Source organism: Carassius carassius, chromosome 36 (assembly GCF_963082965.1).
Source record: "Carassius carassius chromosome 36, fCarCar2.1, whole genome shotgun sequence".
Lineage (NCBI taxonomy): Eukaryota > Metazoa > Chordata > Actinopteri > Cypriniformes > Cyprinidae > Carassius > Carassius carassius.
The window spans coordinates 1,484,331-1,508,076 of record NC_081790.1 but is presented as its reverse complement, the minus strand read 5'-3'; the positions used below and the strand labels follow the sequence as shown (position 1 = coordinate 1,508,076).

The window sequence follows — 23,746 nt, the reverse complement described above, 5'->3', positions numbered from 1 at the left end:
TATATTACAGATCACAATTTGAACACTATGTGTGAATGTTATAATCAATGTATTAATAGAGCTGTTGTAGGGTAATTATTATTATCATCATTATTATTGCATTTAAGTAAAATTACAGTACTATTATTTATGAATGTCGATGGAGTTTTTTGGGGGACTTTTATTTTGGCAGAAACCCACAGGAAGATCTCAGTGCTACTTTTTGTTGACAACAGCATGCATTAATAAATCATTCTTATTACAAATATGGGAAGATGTCTGTTGCATGTATCACTTTGTCACATGCATTAAAAATAATTCTCAAAAGACATTACTGAGCAGCTGACGAGTAACAAGTTCAGAACAGTTTTTCCTCGCGCTTCGGTCTTTGAATCCTGGCACCGCAAGCTCATGCAGCGCAGTCAGAATACATGCAATTCCTGCATGCATTAGAAAATATACATGAATACATGTATACGACATGTTTGCTGCATTAGTGCATGCCTCTATTTAAGCGCGTTAGTCATTGTTCAGTATATATTATTCTGCCTTTTCGCTTATTATTATGCAAAACCTTTTTTTTTTGTTGCTATTTTTGGCTGAATAATTTTGGTTGCCGAATATTTGGTGCATCCCTTGCAAAAACAAGGAAATCACTTACTGCTCTTAACTGAACAGCTTTTGTAAGTTTAATAAAGATTAATATTTAATTTTTAATTTAATTTTGTGTTCCTGTAGCTCAATTGGTAGAGCATTGCCTTATCAAGCGCAAGGTTGTGGGTTCGATTCCCCGGGAACACATGATAGGTAAAAATTGTTAGCCTGAATGCACTGTAAGTCGCTTTGGATAAAAGCGTCTGCTAAATACATAAATTTAATTTAATTTACATTAAATATACAGACAAATATGCAATGTTACTTTACATTTGAATTCAATTTCTGTACCTGTGCTGTTGCTTGTAGTTAGATTATTTGTTCTTATTTTCTTTATTCCTTTTTTGACCGCAGATTTTCCCTAAATGAACCATAATGAAACCATGACTCTAAAACTGTGATACAAACCGAGCTGTAAGTTGAACCGTTGCACTTCTAATTTACTGTAAGAGTGTGAAGCTCTGGCACTGGTGAGCTCATATCTGCTCTCTGCGTCTCAGAGATTTGCTCTTTTAATGCTGCTGGAGTGTGTGAAGTCCATTGTGTATGGTTCTTCACACTTTATGATCCACATCAGTAAGCATTATCACACACACACACACACACACACACACACACAGACTTATGAGCCAACTATGGAGGGCCGAACTCACAGGAAACATTAAAGCTTATAACTCAAGATCCGTCCGGCCAACAGACACAAACCGCAGTGCATGCACTAACCACTCTCTTTTCCCTGAAATCGATGCCCACGGTGGTGATGAATTTGGGGTTGAACTTGTTGTCGGTGTAGCGGTAGAGGAAGGTGGTCTTGCCCACTCCAGAGTCCCCGAGAGCCAGGAGTTTGATCAGATAGTCGTAATCTCCATCGGTCATAGTGCTGCTGGAGCTGAACCTGCACAACACACAGCATGAGGATATTACAATAAATCAATACAACAAACACACAAACACAGTGAGCATGTTAAATCCACCTTAATAAATCAATACAACAAACTCCACAAATATGAAACCAAAGTAAATCAATGATATCACAAGGGTTGTTACAGTTAACTAAAACTAAAATATTTTCATTACATGAAATCCAATTATTTCACGTAGCTGCCAAGGCAAAATGTCTTAATTTAATTTATTTTAACGACGTACTAAAAAGGAAATAAAAATGAATAAAAACTATACAGACCTATAAAATAAACAAAAACTACTAAAAATTACAAAAACTTTAAATAAAAATGTAAAATAGATTAAAAAACAACAAACAATTGTATCTTAATAATACTAAAATAAAACTGGAAATCACACAATTAAATATAAAAGAAGACAGAAAAACAGGTACTGTAAATAAGAGACAATCACTGAAGCTCAAATTCATTTAAAATAACATATTTAATTTTTGAGCAAAAAGTTGAGCGCAAATTATGCACGTGTATATACACTGATATTTTATACTATCAATAAAAATTGCAAAATATTTCATTTTCTAATATATACCGGTATATATATATATATGTGTGTGTGTGTGTGTGTGTGTGTGTACTGTAAAATCTACTGGAAATGCAAAAGAAAGCATTTTTGTGTATGCACGTGTGTACATATGCACACACACACACACACACACACACACACACACTCATATTTTGCAATTATACAACTCTGCTGGCTATTAAAAAGCCATATTGCTCAGCCAATAACACACATCAAGGCCAAAGAAACCAGAAAGAGACAGACTGAACAATATCTCAGTGTGACAGAGCTGCGTCTCTCTCTCTCTGTCTTTCTCTCAGAGGGTCTCAGGGTCCAGTCGGGCGCTATCTACAGCGTTCAAATAATCTCATTTATACTGTACGTGTGGTCTGGAGATGCTGCAGTAAACACATCACAGCCCGCAGCAAACGCTCAGCGCTCACGCATTCACTAGAGTTCATCAGGAAGAGATGAACAGAGCTTCATTCATCTGTGAGCAGCTCATCCAGCACATGACCCAGAGCCGCTTCCTCATGATCAGCACACCTCTCACACCTCACCGTCTCCTAAAAATAAAACATGCCACTTCCTGTCTGTGTTCAATCTTGATTCACTGAATCCCAATGCATGTATTTCTACAACGTAAGATCTCAGCGAAACTGTCATGTTCAGCACACATTATAACACAAGAATCTGAAGAAAATTAATCAGATTTTAGACAGGAATAAAACTGCTAAGTTTGGTGTATGTAAGTTCTGCCGAAGGGGAGAAAAAAAACTCACTTACTTTGTATATATACAATTTTTACCATGTTTTTACTGCTAAGTTTTGTCTTGCACAAACACAATATGATATCTGCGGTTTAAATACGAGTAACACTACGTACAATACATGCATCACTAGCCTAAGCACAATATACAGTAAGCTACAATAAAACAACTAAATTGCCCTCTGCCCATCGCGCAACTGTGCAATCGCTGTAATCATATGTACAGTAGTTACACACACACACCAGAAGGGAAAACAAATGAATTATAATTGTTAACCTCTAGCTAACTTACCATTTAAAGCTTTAATGGACAGAGGGACAAAAGTCTATAATATGGGTGTGCATTTTGATGCTTGCAACTAAGAATTGCTTTTTGTTGCTTGTAATTATTAAATTTCTTATGATGCATTCCATTACAAATGCATTTTGTTGCACACAATTCCGAAATACGTTATGATGCATTTAATTGTGAAATGCATTTTGGTGTGTGCAAAAACAAAATGCATTTTTTCATGCGATTGCAAAATAAATTTTCTTGCATGCACTGTGGAATGCAGCAAGAATTCGGTAGAAACTATACAGCATTAATGTGAAATTAAACATAAGACCAGTGGTGTGTTCTCCTTCAATGCACATCTTTTTAGTTTACTTCTTTCACATCGTTCAGAACTGGCTGAGAACAGACATTTGCAGATATTTCAAAAGAGAAATCATTCGTCCAGAAGCTGAAACAATAACAAGCAGCCAACAGAAGCAGAAAACAAATGTGGCATCTGTGGTCAATCAATTTACACACAAAAATCTGCTTTTCTGTTGTTTGTAATTGGTTTGCACCTTAATCAAATAACGCTGCACTGGTCCGAGAAGACTGAACAATTACATATTGACTAAGGTTTGAACAGAAGAGTCAATCTATCTAAAGCCTATCTTTATTTATTAATATTCATTTTAGCAAAGTTTTTGTGATGTTGTTCTTGTCTTTTTAATATATATGTATTAAATACGTCTATATAGTAAAGTTATACTTATATTGTTAACAATTTTAGTACTTAATCTTAAAATAAATGGAAAATGTTGTCTTGACAACTGAAATAAAATTGTAGATTTTATTTTATTTCAACGAACAATAACAACACTGATGATATAGGCTTTCTTGGACGTTCCTAGGTTTATCAAATACTCTTGAGCTGTTTTCAGGAGTATTTACTGTATCTATGAAAGTGAAACTGTTGCTAGTGCTTCATCTCACTGTTTCTCAATGGCTCTGATCACAAAACATAAGTAAGAGAAAGTACGTTAGCATTCAAAGCAGATCACTGGTTTCTGTCAGAGGAAAATAAGCTTCAGCTGAATGAAGGGTCAAAGCAGGTGACCTTAAAAACAAACTCAATAAACAGAACAGACCTCTGACGTCTCAACAGATACTAAACAGATGACCTTCGCACACATCAGTTCCAGTCAAACATAATCTAACCAGATTGTTTTGGCCGTCTTTCATTAGTGTTGTTCGGGATACAATGTCTTGCTCATTAACTAATTACATCAAGTTAATCAAGCCAATCTGCCGGTCAGACAGACGTGCAAGACAATTCCAGACCATGCAGAGTAAAGCAGGTCTAATGCATGACATTTGATCAGACAGACGGTGACATTTAGACAATTAGACAGGGGCGCTTCATTAAACTAGATCTCTAAATGTGCTCTTCATCCATGCAAAAGCCTCTCCCATCCTTCTAGCATGTTCTGAATGTACTTATACAGTTGCTATGTGGGTGATTAAAACCACTAATTCAGAAAAAGAGTATCAGTGTTAATGGACAGAGACGGGACAGCACATACTGCACCCTGATTGGTTCTCTGTGATGATGTCATAATAGAGGCCTTATCGTTTCCCATCCTACATGATTTCCTTCGGTTTCACTCTGAAATAAATCACATTACGCACATTAATTGTGTTGAATGTTACGGTAAACGCAGCAGAATGGGCTCTCGCTGAGCAGAGGAGAAGATCTTGTGACATACAAACACTTTAAATCAAACTAACAGCCATCAGAGTCAGAGACCGAGAGCAAAGGCCTGTGGGAGAACACTAGGCTACTCATCATTACAGCATTTACAAGTGAATCAGATTCAGTTAGCTTTTATTCAGATCCAAAATTATTTTTTAATTTGTATATTTATTTTCTTTTTCATTCAGTTTAGAGTCTTTTTTGTCAGTTTTTAACGTCTATATACTAATTTTTTATCAAATTAAAATGATCTAAGTGAGAAATATTAGCTATTATAACCCTGATTTATGTATACTCTGAATGTAACAAACATTACAAATTTCAAATGATGAACAAATTATGAATATAACACACTATATATATATTATACATTTCCCAGGTTGCCCTTTTTTTTATTCAAAGGAAAGGAATGTGAGCTAAATTTTTTATGTTTTTAATGTTTTGTGTAGTATATGTATATATATATATATATATATATATATATATATATATATATATATATATATATATATATATATATATATATATATATATATATATATATACAAATTATCATCAAATTATCATGAGAGTACAAAACAAAATACATCAAAGATTATTGGAGTAACTTGTGCAAAATATTGGCTAAAATCTTCTGAAGTCAAACGGTCTACTTTCCAGCAACTAAGCATTTGTGGTTCCCCAAACATCCCAGTGATCAGTTATTTAAAAAAAAACATTATTTTCTAAGAATGAAGAACATTTTAATAATCTCAAGAACATTTTTCCACTATTAAGAACCTTTTGTGGACAGGAAAGGTTCTTCATGGAACCATTGATGCCAGTAAGGAACCTTTTTTTTTTCTTTTTAAGAGCGCACAGGTTTGGAACGATGGCATTTGTAATTGAATGCATCATAACAACAGTAAGTAAATGATGACAGACAAAAAAAAAAAAAAAGATAATATATGTTTTTTGGCTGTACTGTTCCTTTAAATCACTGACACACACAAACACTGAAACCCAGAACTGATCTGGACGACAGTAGCCTGCGAGCATCAGCAGCGATCACATGCTCAAGACGTTTAGAAGAGAAACACTCTTCTAAAAAACTGCTGTTTCACTCTATTGCAACATCCCAACACTGTAAAAACTCTTGTTTCCACAAAAGTGTCATCTGTGATTCTGTACGCCTCAACATCTGCAACAAAATCAGATTTTTTCCCCCATGCACTTCAACTCATTTAATTTGTGAGGCATTCAGACATTTGTGCTGCAGCTAAAATGAACATCTCGAGGTTAAAACACTTTCTTACACTGAAAAACACAAAACAAGAAAGCAGAACATTCACAGCCAATGACATACAGTGAGACAACCAGTCCCACAAAAGCACTACTCATTTAATATAAATCACATAAATATAAAGTTTCACATGCACTTAAAAAACAACAATATTTAGCATCAACAATCTCCAACATCTTCATGCATCATATTAAAATCCCAGGACTTCAGAGTTTAGAGGTGCAATGGAGAAGATTATACATTTAATTAGATTTAGCATTAAACTTTGGCTCTATTAGTCACACAAAGCATCATGTGATGGTTATATATGTGGTATTCATCTTCACTTTCTGTTGTTGCATGAGGAAAAAGAGAAGAAAATGATGACATTTAAATATAAGGGTTAAAATTTTGTGCAAATAGTAAAGTAGTAGTTAAACCTGCCAAAACAAATGTGAAGTTTAAGTGCACGAAGCAGATCAATTTTCTACACTTTTACTGTGAAATCATTTTAACTTAGAAATTGCTAGTTAATTTCACGAATTATTACAAACGTATGGCACTAGTGACATTTTTAAATAGAAAGCATGAAACTGCATTTTCTTGTAAAACATACTCAGAAAAAAAAGTATACAGTGTGCACCAGAAACAATACTGATCTTTAAAAGTGGAAGAAACAAAACTGCATTCCTGTAAGTGGTTAGCTGCATTATTTTCAGAGAAAACCCTTTCAAAGCTGCAGCTCTACAGCTTCACACAGCGTCCGTCCATCAGAGATCTGAGCTCTAAAACACCAATCCAGATCTTACCCTGCTGTTCCTCCTCGTGTCCCTGATGCTGATCGCTCTCACGGTGAACCACCACAGACCTGATCCAGGACACACACACACACACACACACACGACAGACAGTCATGTGACACAACACGATTACACCAGCACAGCAGATCGGTGTTCCTCCAGTGCAACCATCTGCATTCATGCATTCAGCATTAATAACCAAAGCCATCTGCAGTGCATTAAAACCCTCTGGTCATTCTGACCCGGAGAGGACAGTCTCTGTCCAGAAAGTGCTGGGGAATGTGACAGGGTATAACTACTCCCCCCAAACAAACAAATCAATTAATACATTCATTAAATAAAAGATTATTTTTGTACTTTCTGGGAATTTTTCCCCTCCAACTGTTCCCGGCCTACACAAAATTGCTTATAAATTTCTTATTATGCTATATTATCGAATCTTGGATTCAATCAATTAATTGTTTTTTAATGTACACATATATATATATATATATATTTTTTTTTTCGGAGCTGATTGATCATAAGCTTCACATATCTGAACAGATGCACCTCCGTTTATTTTGCATTTTCTTTTTAATTAGGTTTAATTTCAGATCAGTAAGGTCTATAATCAATCAGTTCCAAAAAGAAACAAAACCTGCGCTAACTTAACGAAAACAAGTTTATAAAGAGATTCAATTCGAGATAGTTAGGGCTGGTCGATATGGCAAAAAAAATTAAAATAATTCTTAATTTTTTTTTTTTTTTTTAGACTGTTTGACCAGATTTTGATTGTGTGTGTGTGTGTGTGTGTGTGTGTGTTTAACAAGTCAGCTTAAAAAAATTAACCACAATATGATTCAAATAACTCTCTCTTTATGAACCATCTGGCTAACGAGAGGTTTGCTCCAAATACAGCACACATGAAGATCACATGGTGTGAAATATCTTTGCAGAAAAGATGCATGAAATACAAATTCAAATACTGGACAAACATGTCTTAAACATGCTCAGGGATCCATTGAATTTTATTATATGATTAGAAAAAACATCTTTTTGTGTTTCAGCCATAGGTTAGTGAGTGAAGGAGGACAGAATGATGATTTCTGGTGAATTATTCATTTAAAGATGTGATTTGGTGGTAGATGTGGGGTTAATGTGGTACAGCGATGCAAGTGTTAATGCACTGCTCCACATACACATCTCTACCGCTGATGCATTCTGGGTAATGAGATCTAGGAGCCTCGGAGGGCATCTTCAGTCCTGTGAACTTAATAACTGTGAGCGCTTGTGCCGATATGCCAGTACCAGTCATGCAAGAACGCTTTTGAAGTCTCTCCAACAGGTTTATGATCGTATCTGAAAAAAAGAAAGCTTGACTAGAGCTCGGGATGGAATCACAGGATCATTACAGTGGAACTTAACATGCAACGTCTCAGAATCTGGCAAATACTGGATGGAAAATCAATAGCAAGGCTGTCAGTAATATATTACCATTGCATATTAGAATATACTCCTCAAAGCAATAATAATAGATTTCATATGATTTTTTTTTTTTTAAAGGGATTGCACAGAATATTTCATCCATGTTTTAATTTAAACAGTAAATCTGTTTTGAAGCACTTTGTTTTTGTCAGAATGAAAGGAATTGCACAAATAAAATTTAATAACACTTTAAGATTAAACTGTTAAAGTTGTATGCATTCATTTGATTACCAATGTTTTCGATAATAATTTTATTTTTATTCCCAGGCATCTCTTCGTGAGTTTAACCCATGCAAAGGAATATTTGATTATTAATAAAAGAAAGAAAAAGGAAGATATTTAGTGAATCTGTTGTGTTAAATAAAACAACAGAGGATCCATAAAAAAAGACAACACAGAATATCTGAAGAAAGTAAATGAATGAATAAATGAATAAATACTCATAGGGGCCCCATTATAGTTTACATTTGAATCAATAATTAAATAGTTATTAAATTTAATTTGTTAGATGTTTTGATTATTAAAAAGTAATTAAATCATTAAAACGAAAATGATTTGGGGGGGGGGGATTAAACATTGTTTAGGGCACTATTATTGATGAACTTTTCATAAATCGTTGCATTGTTAAAATATTATGAAACTTTGTTTTAAGACTTTTTAATTATTAAACTGGTTTTGGGAAATATCAAATTGAATTTCTCTATTAAATGTGTATTAAATTTCTCTATTAAAATCATCAACGTTTTAGGCATTAATTTCTATTTTTGATCATTAAAAATATATATTAAATCACAAAACAGAGACGGCACAGAATTTCTGAAAAATAAGCCATTATAAGTGTTAAATGTCCAATAATTTTTTATATTTTTTTTAAAGTTGTATGAATTTAAATGATGAGACGTCCCCTTTAAATTATTACAATTTAATTAAATCATTCATACAAAATACAAAAACAAATTTGAATTGGGGGGGGTTATATTCATGCATTATATTCCAAGTCTTCTGAGGTCATATTTCGCTTTTCATCAGGAACAGACTCAAAATTAGGTTCTTTTTGTCTCAGACATTCTGTTCCACAAACGAAAGCCATGCGGGTTTAGAGCACATGAGGGGAAGTTCATGATATTTTCTGAGGTGAATGACTACTAAAAACCAAACGTGCTCCTGCATGCGTTCAGATCGGTGAGAAACTCTCGTCTCAGCCGGAGAGTCACGCCGTCCGTATTACAGAGCGGATTCTGGTTATCTGAGGAATGTTATTTTCCATGAGATCCGTGTGGATTTAAACACTCTTCTGTGTTTACAGCCGTTAACTCAATACAGAGAGCGTATGAATCCTCTTAAAACAGAAAGACTGATGATCATGTGCTCAGTCTACAATTCACAAGTACACACAAAACAATCAGTCAGACAGAACATGCTGAGAAAGCAAACGCTTCCTGAAAAAGAAATCCACTTTGTTTGGAAATATTGGAATAATTTTTATGTTTTAAAGTCTCTTCTGGCCTCCAAGGCTGCTTTATTTGATCAATAACACAGTAAAATTATGAAATAATATTACAGTTTCAAACAGCCTTTTTCTATGTGAATATATGCTAAAATGTAATTTATTTATGTGATCAAAGCTGATTTGTGTGTGTGTGTGTGTGTGTGTGAAAGCAGTTACTCCAAATTTTTGCATTTTTTTTAAATAAAAAAAATATCATTTCATCAAAAGTGACAGTAAAATACATATATATATATATATATATATATATATAAAAATGTGGATAGATTTTTACTATATGCTTTTAATATATAGCATATATAAATAAAATATTTTCATAAATAATAAAAACAGTGTGATAGACTGCATAATGAATAGAGCCAAAGGCTAGGAAACATCAAGACATCTTCATATTTTGTCATATTTTCTACTGTACATGGCAAGAGAGCAGAGAAACTTCTCTGATCTAAAACTAAAATTAGGGCACAGTTGCCTGAAAAATTTATGCGCATGAAATATTGCAGCTCATAAATCAAATGGACTTTCTAAAATAAAATAAAAATGCATGAGCTTCTACTTTGGGAAACTGTGGGTGCTCACGTCAGACCGATCAGTTTGGTTCACTGTAAAATACAGACCGGGCGAAGATGATGAAGATGATGATGAAGATGATGATGAAGACGAGAAAGATGATGATGAAGATGATGAAGACGATGAGGATGATGATGAAGATGAAGAAGATGATGATGAAGATGATTATGAAGAATAAGATGATGAAGAAGAAGATGATGATGATGAAGATGATGATGAAGATGATGAAGAATAAGATGATGAAGAAGAAGATGATGATGATGAAGATGATGATGAAGACGATGAGGATGATGATGAAGACGAAGAAGATGATGATGAAGATGATAAGGATGCTGATGAAGATGAAGATGATGAAGATGAAGAAGATGATGATGAAGATGAAGAAGATGATGATGATGATGAAGATGAAGAAGATGATGATGATGAAGAAGACGAAGAAGATGATGATGAAGAAGAAGATGAAGAAGATGATGATGATGAAGAAGATGATGATGAAGATGATGATGATGATGAAGAAGACGAAGAAGATGATGATGAAGATGAAGAAGACGAAGAAGATGAAGAAGAAGATGATGAAGGTGATGAAGATGAAGAAGATGATGATGAAGAAGATGAAGAAGAAGATGATGAAGGTGATGAAGATGAAGAAGATGATGATGAAGAAGAAGAAGAAGATGATGAAGATGAAGAAGCAGATGATGATGATGATGAAGATGAAGAAGATGATGATGAAGATGATGATGATGAAGAAGACGAAGAAGATGATGAAGAAGATGATGAAGACGAAGACGAAGAAGATGATGATGATGAAGAAGATGATGATGAAGATGAAGATGAAGAAGATGATGATGAAGATGATGATGATGAAGAAGACGAAGAAGATGATGAAGACGAAGACGAAGAAGATGATGATGATGAAGAAGAAGATGAAGAAGAAGATGATGAAGGTGATGAAGATGAAGAAGATGATGATGAAGAAGAAGAAGAAGATGATGATGATGAAGATGATGATGATGAAGAAGACGAAGAAGATGATGAAGATGATGAAGAAGATGATGAAGACGAAGACGAAGAAGATGATGATGATGAAAAAGATGATGATGAAGATGAAGAAGATGAAGATGATGAGGATGAAGAAGATGATGATGAAGATGATGATGATGAAGAAGACGAAGAAGATGATGAAGAAGATGATGAAGACGAAGAAGATGATGATGATGAAGAAGAAGAAGATGATGAAGATGATGATGAAGAAGAAGATGATGAAGATGAAGAAGCAGATGATGATGATGATGTCACAGGAATCCTCTCAATTCCTAACCAGTTTTTATAATGAATGTAAAAGTGCTATTTTAGTTCGATTTAAATGTTTATATTTTATCTTAAATAAGATTCGAACCATTGATCGTGTGTCTGAATGCCTCCATCTCATTATAAATACAATGACGACGTCACAACGATCGCTACGGCAACACATCCTCATCCATACACTGACCGAGTAGATAAAGATGGCACAGTCTCTTCATTCGTTACATTATTTAGTTCAACATATCCGAGACTTAATAACAGAAACCGGAGCGTCACAGGAGTTATGTGGACTACTGTAATATGATATGCTGCTTTTAAAGTTGATTTTGTTCTTTCAAAGCTTGAAAGACTTGGTCACGATGGACTTGTTGGATGTAAAAGAGCTGAGTAAAGATGCCATTTGATGTCAGTAATGCGACCACATTCGCGATAAAACTCACCAAAGCAGCACAGTACCGTCCTGAGAGGAAATGCTGATTAACAGTAAAGTGGCTTATCTTCGAGACAGACTTCCTGACAGAGAGAAACTCACACGTGCATCAGCTCTAGAGAGACACGCTGCACACTACATACAGATCACACCAACAGAGTTCAGTCATTCAGCTCTATATGAGCACATGAACTTCAGAGTCACTTCCCCAACATTTCACTTGTTAACGAACATCAGATACACAAAGAAACCCCAAGCCCAAAAATAAAAGTTCTATTCAACTTAAAGAAATTATGCCTAATGCATCACTTATTTTATCTAAAAATACAGAAATAATAATATAAATAATAAAAAAAACGCATTGTTCTGTTGTCAAGGAAAATGTCATATTTGTCGTTTGATTGATTCAATTTAAAAAATTTATTAATGAAACTGTTTAAATTTGTATTAATTTAATAGATTAGACTTGCTTTTTGATAAATGGGCTAATTAATACAATTTTATTTAATGGAGTAACTAAAAAAAATGTATTACTGTAGGAATAATTTTTTCCACAAATTCTGTTATTGCATTTTAATTTTTCTGGTTTAATAAAACTTTAATGAACAAAAAAAATTAAAACCATTTAATAAATTATTAAAAGTTTTGTACAATAATAGGGTCTATTAGTCTATAATTAGTCTATAATTAGTCTATTATTAGTTTTCATTAGGGATGCAACAATATTATCAATATGATGGTATAGCAACATTATATAGCAATATTATAGTGGGCACATAACTTCACATGATTATAATGATAATAAAGTTTTTAGTATTTTGGGTATCTTTACATCCCTATTATTTATGAATTAATCCATATTTATTATAAAAAATAGTCTCAATCTAAAATTAACATTGCAAAAAATCTTTTAAAATACAACCAACTGAAACGTTTACTCTGCCGCTCATATTTTAATAGCAGTCCTTTTGCACTTTAGCATGCATGGACATTATATTGCAATTTGATCAAGTGTACAGCCCATCTTTTTATTTATTCATCCAAAATTCCATGATCCTCAATTTAATTCCATTTTTATGACTGGATTCCATCTTTCCGTCCATTCTCTCCATCATGCATATCATAGAACCCTATTATAGGCACAATAAACTTTAACAGTATGAAGATGCATTATAAAAGAGTTCAATAAAAATTGCCTTCTGTGCATCCGTGCAAGCAAATATTACCCACAATCCCTTGCTATGGAAGAAACTGTGCTCTTTTATTTTTATTTTATTGCACAGAAAGCCTAAAACTTGAATGCATTTTGAGAAGATGAATTCAGCTCCTAATATTCACATGTGCATGAAAGCAGCATGCAGCAAAGAGTTCTGCGGCATCAAGACTCAATTTTATAACATTAAGTCACAATACCAGCACGCTGTCATACTAGCTACTTCGAAAACTATATGGAAAGCTCCCTAAAGGAGTTTCACATCGTCAATGAGGCATATTTTGATTGTGCACAAATATGTAATACTGGTGTGCAGCAAAAATGAAAAGCACATTCAGCAGAAGACTGTGAATCTGTGTTTCTTTAAAACCTACACAGACAAGAGGATGAAAAGCAGAGCTATTAAGAGACCACAGGTCCACACCGCAACTCCTTCAAAGCTCTCTGCCATTTCTTAACGTCTTCAGCCGCATTAATTATTTGTGGCGCCTAATTAGCCCTCGTGTGTCCACAGGCCCTTAAAGAGGAGACAAACCAGACACTGACGCCATAACAAACGCTGAACCTCTGCTAATATGATTACACCAACATGCACTCGCTCTAATAACTTAAATGATAAAAGAGACAGGGTGGACTTTAATAAGTGCAACATCATGAATTATTGATCAGAATCTTAATGCATAAGAGATGGCGAGGTCCTCGGAGGAGCGTGTGTTTATGAGCGTTGGGACGTGAAAGACAACATCTCCCCGAGGCCTTCCTTCTTTTACAGTCGCTGTAGTGCATCTATTAGCGCGTTCAGGTTCTTGGCAGCATGCTAAAGCAATTACAGCAAGTGCGTAAAGCCAATTACTGTTGTATTTCGCCAGCAAACATAAAACCAATCAGCGCCGTCCATGGCTCGCTATTAGAAATGTCCTCAATGGATTTGAAGGAACTCGGTTTGGATGAGATGGAACATGTTTCCTTCATGTTACCTGCTTTTCTGGGCATTTTAGGAATTTAAAAAAAAAATAATAATAATAATCTTTACATATCTGTACACATCTGATCCAAATCTAAAATACATTTAGCTCAGAAAAACAAACACATTTTAGTTGGTCTGTTTGTCCAATTCTGCATGATGCTTTCAGGCTTATCGCTTATAATAGATCATTTACATCTCAAAGGCGGCACAGAAGCACCTCTGAAGTAGTATGAACTGTTAGCTGGCATTTACACAGCTACTGAGGTACAAAGCCAGCATCATTTAATCAGGCTTTTATGCGCCATTACATTCAAATTTACACAGTAAATGTGGCACATATGAAGCACCTCTGAAGTGGCATTTAGGTGTCTTTAAACGCATTTATGATGCCTCTGAGCAGCATTAAACAATCTATTTACACATCTGTACAATCTGATATGAGGGACTGAAGTGGGTCAGAGCAGGCAAAATTTACTCAGACTTTTATAATGCATTGTGTCTTCACACTAAATGTACAATATTTTTTGTCACATAAAATGCAGCAGAATGATGCACTTAACACTTCTTTAGTGCTTCTAAAGTGGCTTTTATGTGTTTTTACATAGACTGTTTGATGCAACTTAAAGTTGGCATTTACACAACAATTATAACTATATACTCGCATACCAGAGACTGAGGAGAGTCAAAGCAAGCATAATTTAGTCTGGTTTTTATGCTGCATGGCATCATTACACAGCTAAGTTAAGGCTGTTCTGTGCCTGCTTAAAATGTAAATGCAGCGCTGCAAACACTGCAGAACATTGCATGCAATAAACTATAATACATTTGTCAATTTTAAACTGCAAAGATGGCACAGAAGTGCTTTTAAAGTGGCATTTAGGTGACTTTAAACAGATTGTTTAATGCTGCTCAGAAGCAGCATATATACATTTATACAAGATTTATACAGCTGTATACTACTAAGGCTAATGTGGGTTGGAGCAGGCATAATATAGTCTGGTTTTTATGTTGCATTGCGTCTTTACACTATATTTTGAGCGGGCACAGAGCAGCCTTAACTCAAAGATGCTACAGAATAATGCATGCACTGCAGTTTAATACTTAGACAAATTTACACCTCAAAGGTGGCACAGAAGTGCCTCTAAAGCGCCATTAAGACACTTGAGTCTTTACACAAACTGCTTAATGCTGCTTTAATACAAGCGACGAAGGTGAGACAAAGCCAGCATAATTTAGTCTGGCTTTCAAGCAGCATTTAGTCTTTACACTGAATTTTGAGCGGGCACAGAGCAGCTTTAACTCAAACGCTGCAGGGCGATGCATGCACTGATTGTTAATGCTAAGTGTTCGAGTTTTCATCACTAACAGCAATAGCAAACCTGACGATTTCAGTAAATTAAAGTAAATCTGACTGGAGTTTCTCTCTATACCCACATCTTAGGGGTTTAAATGGAGATCAGCGTGTCTATTTAGAGCGCAGGAGGTGTTTGGGGGTTCCTGGCGTGCAGGTAATGCCCCCAGCGGGGCGTCTCTTCCCTGGGCATCTGAACCTGTGGTGTGCGGCGCACAGCTCTTCCTCAGCAGCTGGTGAGCCCTGTGACCTCTGACCCCTGCGGTGGGGCGCAGTAGGCGGACCTTAGATAATTACCACGCTGAGCTGCAGAGGAAGGAGAAGATGCACAAGGTTTTATCCAGTAGCTTTCTTCTGTCTTTAACTGCCCGTCTCACGCTGATAACTGTACAAGGTTCAAAAACACTCATATTTTTGTTAAAACACTTTCTTGAGCTTTGAAAACAAATATTTCCAAATTAATACAACATTTATTGAGCCCTCAGGATTTACTGTGGTGAGAATCACTGCGTGCGTTTCTAATTAAACCGTCTCTCTGACAGCTGATTCACATTCAGTGCTGGATGATTTTTGTCACTGAACATACAAAACATCAAAAAACTAATAAAAAAATAAAAACCTTTGAAACACCTCCTTATATTTCAAAGAAACTCTCATCCTGAGCAGAACTAAAAATAATCTTCAAACAAGTCTAATAAGGGTGACAGCTAAACTCAACATGAAACGGCATTCACTTCAGTATTGAGATGATTGATGATAACTGAGAGAAAAAGTTAGCATTTGATTTAAGCCACTGAACTGACTGGACTCTTTTCACTTAAGATATTAAGGATCCACCTGGCAACCACACTGAACTCCCTAGCAACCGCATAACATCAAACAAAAAACAACCACATAAAAAATCCAGCATGTAACGGCATGTTAAATGTTCCTATTACAAACGCTTCTCAATAAATTACAATGTCGTGGAATCGTTCATTTATTTCAGTAATTCAACTTAAATTGTGAAACTCGTGTATTAAATAGATTAAATTCATACAGACTGAAGTAGTTTAAATCTTTGGTTCTTTTAATTGTGATAATTTTGACTCACATTTAAGAAAAACCCACCAATTCACGATCCCAACAAATCAGAATATGTTGACATGCCAATCAGCTAATCAACTCAAAACACCTGCAAAGGTTTCCTGAGTTTTCAAAATGGTCTCTCAGTCTGGTTCACTAGGCTACACAATCATGGGGAAGACTGCTGATCTGACAGTTGTCCAGAAGACAATCATTGACACCCTTCACAAGGAGGGTAAGCCACAAACATTCAATGCCAAAGAAGCTGGCTATTCACAGAGTGCTGTATCCAAGCATGCTAACAGAAAGTTGACTGGAAGAAAAAGATGCACAACCAACTGAGAGAACTGCATTTATGTCTTTTTTGTCATTTACGTTTACCAAGAAATTTTTGAGCACTTCATGCTTCCCACTTCTGACCAGCTTTTTGAAGATGCTGATTTGATTTTCCAGCAGGATTTGGCTCCTGCCCACACTGCCAAAAGCACCAAAAGTTGGTTAAATGACCATGGTGTTGGTGTGTTCGACTGGCCAGCAAACTCACCAGACATGAACCCCAGAGAGAATCTATGGGATATTGTCAAGAGGAAAATGAGAAACAAGAGACCAAACAATGCAGATGAGCTGAAGGCCACTGTCACTGTTCATTTGATACAGGAACTATTCGAGCCGTTCATGCCAGACTGAAGAGAGAGGTGTTGTAAATAATGTAAAATATGCCAAAAATAATGTGTTTTTTGAACAATCTAGTATAAGAGAATGTTCTAGTACACCCCCAAAAAACAGCATGATAGGACCCCTTTAAAAAGTGATGGTAACCAAAGCAATACCCCAGCAACCAATAACAGCACACTAAAAACAGCCAGTAAGCATATAGCAATACATCAGCAACTGCCCCAGCATGAGAGTGGTTTGCAGTCAAACCGCAGTCAGTTTTTCTTCAGCATATAGCTATAATGTATTTGTGTAATGAGATTATAAGAACACTAATAGATGAGTGATAGATGACTCTCCTAATGAGCCTCCTCAGCTTCCTCCACATTCATTTCATTTGAGTTATCGCCAGTTTTATCATCTTATCAATGATAAGCGCAGCGCGCAGACGAATATCTGTTTTACAGAGGTTTTCAACTGCAGCGCTCTATTTCCACAGCCCTGAAGTGACTGAAATCAATAAGCGTTTGACACTCATGTTGTGTCTATTATACACCCTTCAGAAGATCAATAACAACAGTGCAGCAAGCATCAAGATCCCTTCTGTTCAGGTGGTGAGGATCACGCATGGGAACTTCTCTGTTAAAAATAAATAAATAATAATTTTTTGGTTTGGAACATTTTCACACGGCGCTTGACTCACTGCGTGTGGGGGACGACATGGAGCAAACAAGCCTGAAAAACCTCCAAGTATCCTGAAATACACTGTCAAACCAACAATTAAAGGGATGGTTCACCCAACAATTTAAATTTGCTGTTAATTTACTCACTTTCAGGCCATCCAAGGTGACTTTTTCTTGAGTGGAACAGTAAAGATGTTTTCAGCAGAAACCGTGGTTCTTGGTGATTCATAAAATGCAAGTCAATGGGTGCCTGCACTTTGAGAGTCAAAAATCATATTAGGCAATACAAAATTAATACCCATGGCTCCTGACAATATATTCAGATCTTATGAAGCGAAACAATCGGTCTGTGCATTATTTACAACATTATTATCTGTAATCCAGAGCCTCAGGCAAATGGTCCGGAGCAATGTTCGGTTCACAAGTGAATCATTCTTTTGAACTGGTTCTTTTTAGTGAACTGAATGAACCAGTTCATCAAATTGGACTGAAGCGACTGAAACAGTTTGCGGCTTACATTTTGTCATTGCATGATTATGTATACGAACTAGTGAAGTGAACCAGTTCAATGCATCAAACTGATGAAGAATCAGTTCATTGATAATAATAATAATAATAATGATAATGTTTCTTGCACAAACTGATCATTTCGCTTCATAAGACCTCAATATATCATCAGATCCCATGGGTATTAATTTTGTGTTGTCTGTTTTAGATTGATTCGCCGACCGATTAATCGGGACCGATTTTTGCCATTTTCTTTTTGAAATCGGCCGATTGTGCTGCAAAATAGACCATTTCGATTACGTTTTACTATAGTAGAAGTGATGCCGACCGTGCTCATCATATTCATAAGTGCAACAAGACATTTGCATGCGAAAGTAGAAAGAGACGTTTCGAAATGAAAATGCAGCGCGGGCGTTTTTATCTTCGAAAAGAACTGAATAAAGAGAAAAGAAAATCAGCCAAGTAAATAGTAAATTTCTTAATATCAGCATGGGCTGGGAAAAACCCATATCGATCAACCTCTAGCTTGTATATGCTTTTTTTGACTCTCAAAATGCAAAAACAAAATCAACAAATCTCCTTTACTGTTCTACTGAAGAAACAAATTGAGTAAATACACATACATTTTTATGATTTTGGGTGAACTATCACTTCAGATATCAATCTGGTTAAAAAAAAAATCCCAGAGAGGTTGCAATAAAGCCAAAATAATGACCTATTTTTCATCAGCACAAAAAATGTAGGGTGGGGTTTTGGTTCTACACATCAGATGATAACTGGATGATGAGATGTGGGCGTGGCACTCAAAAATATATACTGTACAGATGAGTGTGAGCTTGCAGGGGCGGAGCTTAAGCACATGGCAACACCCTAGCAACCCCCACTACATCCTAACATTTTGGCAATATCTTCAACTCGAGCAAACTCTCTCTAATATACTAGTGAGACATTATCGGACTTCTTTTAATGGATAATGTATTTACCGTCTCGGATTAGGCCTAAAAAAAAAATTGTTTGGTTTCCGGTTTCCGACCGACCCTGTCAATTTATGTGCGACCCAAATTTATTTTATGAGACTGGGGAAGAACGGTCTTTCACACATTGTTAATTAAATTACAGTTTCCTTTAAATGCTGTTTTACACTTAAGTAATCCGTTAAAAACCATTAAGTATTGCATCAAACCCCTTTAACTGTCAATTCCTAAAGTGAGCTATAACTTAAGGTTTGGAAATCGTAACATTAAGAGAAACACGGGGGGGGGGGGAATGTAAACAATAAATACCGTTTTGTGGCTCTTGAATGTGTCGAACAGATCGCTGTAAGTTAGATCATCAGTTAAAACTAACTGATCGTCTCTTGCTTCTAGTTAATTTATAGCATCAAAATCAAATAAACCACATAAATGAACATAACAAAGAATGTTGTTTGACTACAAAAAGATGTCTGTACACTCCGTTTTTCAAGTTCAAATCCTCCATGTTAATCTACTATGAGATCGCCTGTCAAACTCCCGCGAAGGCTTTTTGTGTGTGTGTGCGTTTTGCGTGTCTATGGCAACAACAGACTTTAAACGGGAATACAGAATCACTGTCGTAAAAGTACCGGTACACACATTTAAAATCAGCGCGCGCGCGCGTGTGTGTGTGTGTGTATAAAACTGCCACTGGAGAAAAAAAAAAAAAAAATTAAAAAAAAATAAATCCCTACCGACCAATGACCTCAACTGACAACCAACCGGAACCAAACTTTTTTTTTTTTTAGGCCTTACTGGTGATTAATGGTGATAATCACTCATAAGCCAATCCTTGTGGGGTTTAAACCTACAAACCATCAGTTGCCAGCTCAGCTCAATTTCATACTAGCATTGTAACATGACAAGACTATGAGCTACAAAAAGGGATAAATGCCCAAAAAACAATAATTTTTGACACTTGAAAATAATCAAGCAGTAACAGACATGATTATGAGCCACTACTACTACAGTATGTCCAAAAACACACAGTAATAACATGGTACATGTGCAAAAATAAAATAAATAAGTATAGTGTATACATGGTATAGTAGTCCATAAAACCACGTTAGCATTACAGTACCATGGAGACATTTAATATTTCTTTGAAAATGAAAATGAACATGATAGAGACACAGTTCTATGGTGAATACCCAACCAACATGGTACACGCAATAACAGACATGATTATGAGCTAATACCATGGTACATGTCCAAAAAACACAGTATTACCACGTAACTGTTACAGTGCCATGGTGATATTTAATACTTTTTTCTTTTCTTTTTTTTATTTATTTATTTTGCATTTTTCATTAGAGCAGTGAAATCAAACAGTATCAGACATGATTCCGACTGATATGATGAAAACATCACTCATGTGCACAACTGTTGAGATCAAGTTGTGATGCTGCGCATTGTGTGTCTGGTGACTCACACACACACACACACACACACACACACACACACCGAGCTCACGGATCCACAGCAGCAGATATGATGATGTTCATAAGCACAACAGAGTTTTCGCCGGTGATTTACTCACATCTCAGAGACTGATGCTGAACGTGATCACAGGTGTCTCGCGCTCTTCATCATCACCATCATCATCATCAAAGCCCGCCGCCGCTTATTCCGCTCGAATCGCTCCTCATCCGAACGGGAACCTGCTCAATGAAACGTTCAAACACTAAAGCACACCTCTTCGAGTGTGTACTAATGAAATTGTGTGTGTGTGTGTGTGTGTGTGAGGCTCCAGCGCGCCCTCGAGTAGATATGTAGGCAGTCCAGTCCAGCGGCGGCGCGCTCTGATCCGGGTCCTAGTGCCAAGTGAACGCCAACAACAGGTTGCAGCGCGATCATTGGACATTCGCTCATGAATATTAATCAGATGATGACGTTCTTTACTGAAGCGCCCAATCAACCTGAGCCATCAAATCCATAAAATGAACTCAAATGTAAAAATCATAGACTGTATAAGGTAAAATTGCACTGTTTTTTCCTTTGTATTTTTACTTGTAGTTGAAATTATATGTTATTTATTTAACTTTATAATATTTCAAAACAATATTTTTTTGTATAATATCATAATCACTTATTCAAAAAAAAGTATTTTAGTCAAATATAGGAAAAAATGATGACTAAAAGGTGCATGTTTTCTCTTCAGATAAAAATAAATGTATCTGCATTGTGAATTTGTTTTAAATTTGTTCTGTTATAATTATTTTTTACAGTGTGAATTCAATATATAAAACATTATGTATTTATGTATTTGACAAGCAAAAATGCTAATTTTAGTCATATTATACATATACTTAAAGAAAAAAGATAAAACATGATAATATTTCATAAATTATAATGTTTTGACGACTGTTTTCTTTTCTTCGTATTTTTACTTAGAGTTGAAATTGTATATTATTTCTATAATTGTATAATATTTTAAAACATATTGGCTTCAAAATAAAGTTATCACTTGTGAACAAAAAAGGAAAAGATAAATACAAATATTTTCCTGTTATAATTATTTTACAGTGGAAATTCAGTAGATAAAATGTCTAAAAAAATATTTAAAAAAATTGAGAAGCAAAAAAATCCTAGTTTTAGTCATACATACATATATTCTCATATATAAAAAAACATTTTTATATAATTATTTATTTTTTATAAATACAATGTAAATGTATTTTTAAAATTTAAATAATATTATATTTTGCATTATTTTAATTATAATTAATTGAATTCATTATTATAGTTATAAAATAATTATATAACAAAATATTATTCAATAGCTATAAATATAACATATAATATTTTTTATATGATGCATAATATTAACCAAAACCTTTCAGTCATCTTTTTTTTTCAGATAAATAAATAAATAAATAAATAAATAAATTGAGAACCATTTCTGTTGCCAATCAGGTAAATTTAAACGCGCTAATACTTAAAAGCAAACATATTTTTAATTCTTCTCTCATTTAATAGACTGCATTAAAGAGTTTAAAGATGCATTAAGAAAGCATCTGCAGGTCTTCCTGTGCTACAGGAAGATGCTCTTTGTGCAACAACAATGAACTCTCTGTGTTGAACTAATTTACAAATCTAATTTGACAAGCATGCCGACACAAATAAAAGCATCACATAAGAAAGATACATCCACCTATCCAGTGATTGCATAACTCCAAAACTTCACAAACATCCATACAAACTCACCCTAAACCCACAACAAACCTTCACTAAACTGTGACTGAATGACACACTACTGCCACTCTCTAGCACACACTATCTAGTTCTGTTCACTAATCACGAGATCTGTGAAGATGTGTGTTCACATGGCATCAGCGCTCTGTCTCCATGGGAACTGCTAATGTGGAGAGGCAATAGCTTTTAATTGTTTATCAATGCCAATTAGGCTCAATGAGGAAGTAATAAGAGTAGAAAGGAAGGGTTTTGATGGGTTTGTGTTGAAATTGGCTGGAATATTTTTTACCAAAAGAGTAAGATAATAAAATGTACGACATTCAGTGGGTTACAAAATCTGTTTTGCAACAAAAACAGCAACTCACTTTAATGCCTGACTTACAATAATGTGCATAAGCTTTTTGTGAAATTTGGAGTAACTCCTTAATTGGTTGTTTGGGCTCTTCATATTTAAGGAAAGAAGTATAGTTTCCAAAGTCGGACGAGCGTTTTCATCAGAATAATCTTGTTTCAAGACAGCAGAATCACCAAATTGAATTCAGGTCAAGTTAATATAGCCTTCAGCTTGTCTCTGAACCTCCTCTTCCCATCGCTTACACTAGCCTTGTGTTTGATTATTCAACCGTGACAGTAAAATGAGCAGCATGAAAATCAGCCTTAACAACAGCTTTTTATGCGGCTCAAACACCTCAGGTGCTTCTGCTGAATACGTTATTGTTCAGCTTTGCTCTTTCATCATGGAGCCCATTGCTGTCTAGGACAAACCATTAAGATCATAACAGAGACCCTATAGGATTTTATGTCTTATGCATGCATGCATTAGTTATTAAGAGCTTTATATAAGTGTCTAAGTAATGTTATTTTAATACAGTATTTCAGTACT

At 35.1% G+C, this 23,746-nt stretch overlaps 1 protein-coding gene across 2 annotated transcripts in view; it reads right to left on the bottom strand.

Annotated features, from left to right (window-relative positions):
• Window positions 1-21,430, bottom strand: part of rab27b (RAB27B, member RAS oncogene family) — a 29,102-nt gene extending 7,672 nt beyond the window's left edge. The window contains exons 1-2 of one of the 2 annotated variants that reach the window (XM_059525472.1): window positions 21,209-21,430; window positions 1,357-1,528 (exon numbers count right to left, since the gene is read on the bottom strand). In XM_059525472.1, the coding sequence (XP_059381455.1) occupies window positions 1,357-1,528; window positions 21,209-21,210 (174 nt within the window). In that variant the 5' untranslated portion in view covers window positions 21,211-21,430. Of the gene's footprint in view, window positions 1-1,356; window positions 1,529-6,945; window positions 7,013-21,208 lie in introns of those variants that run through there. The other variant, XM_059525473.1, reaches the window with a different exon arrangement.
• Between the last annotated feature and the right edge of the window lie 2,316 nt (window positions 21,431-23,746).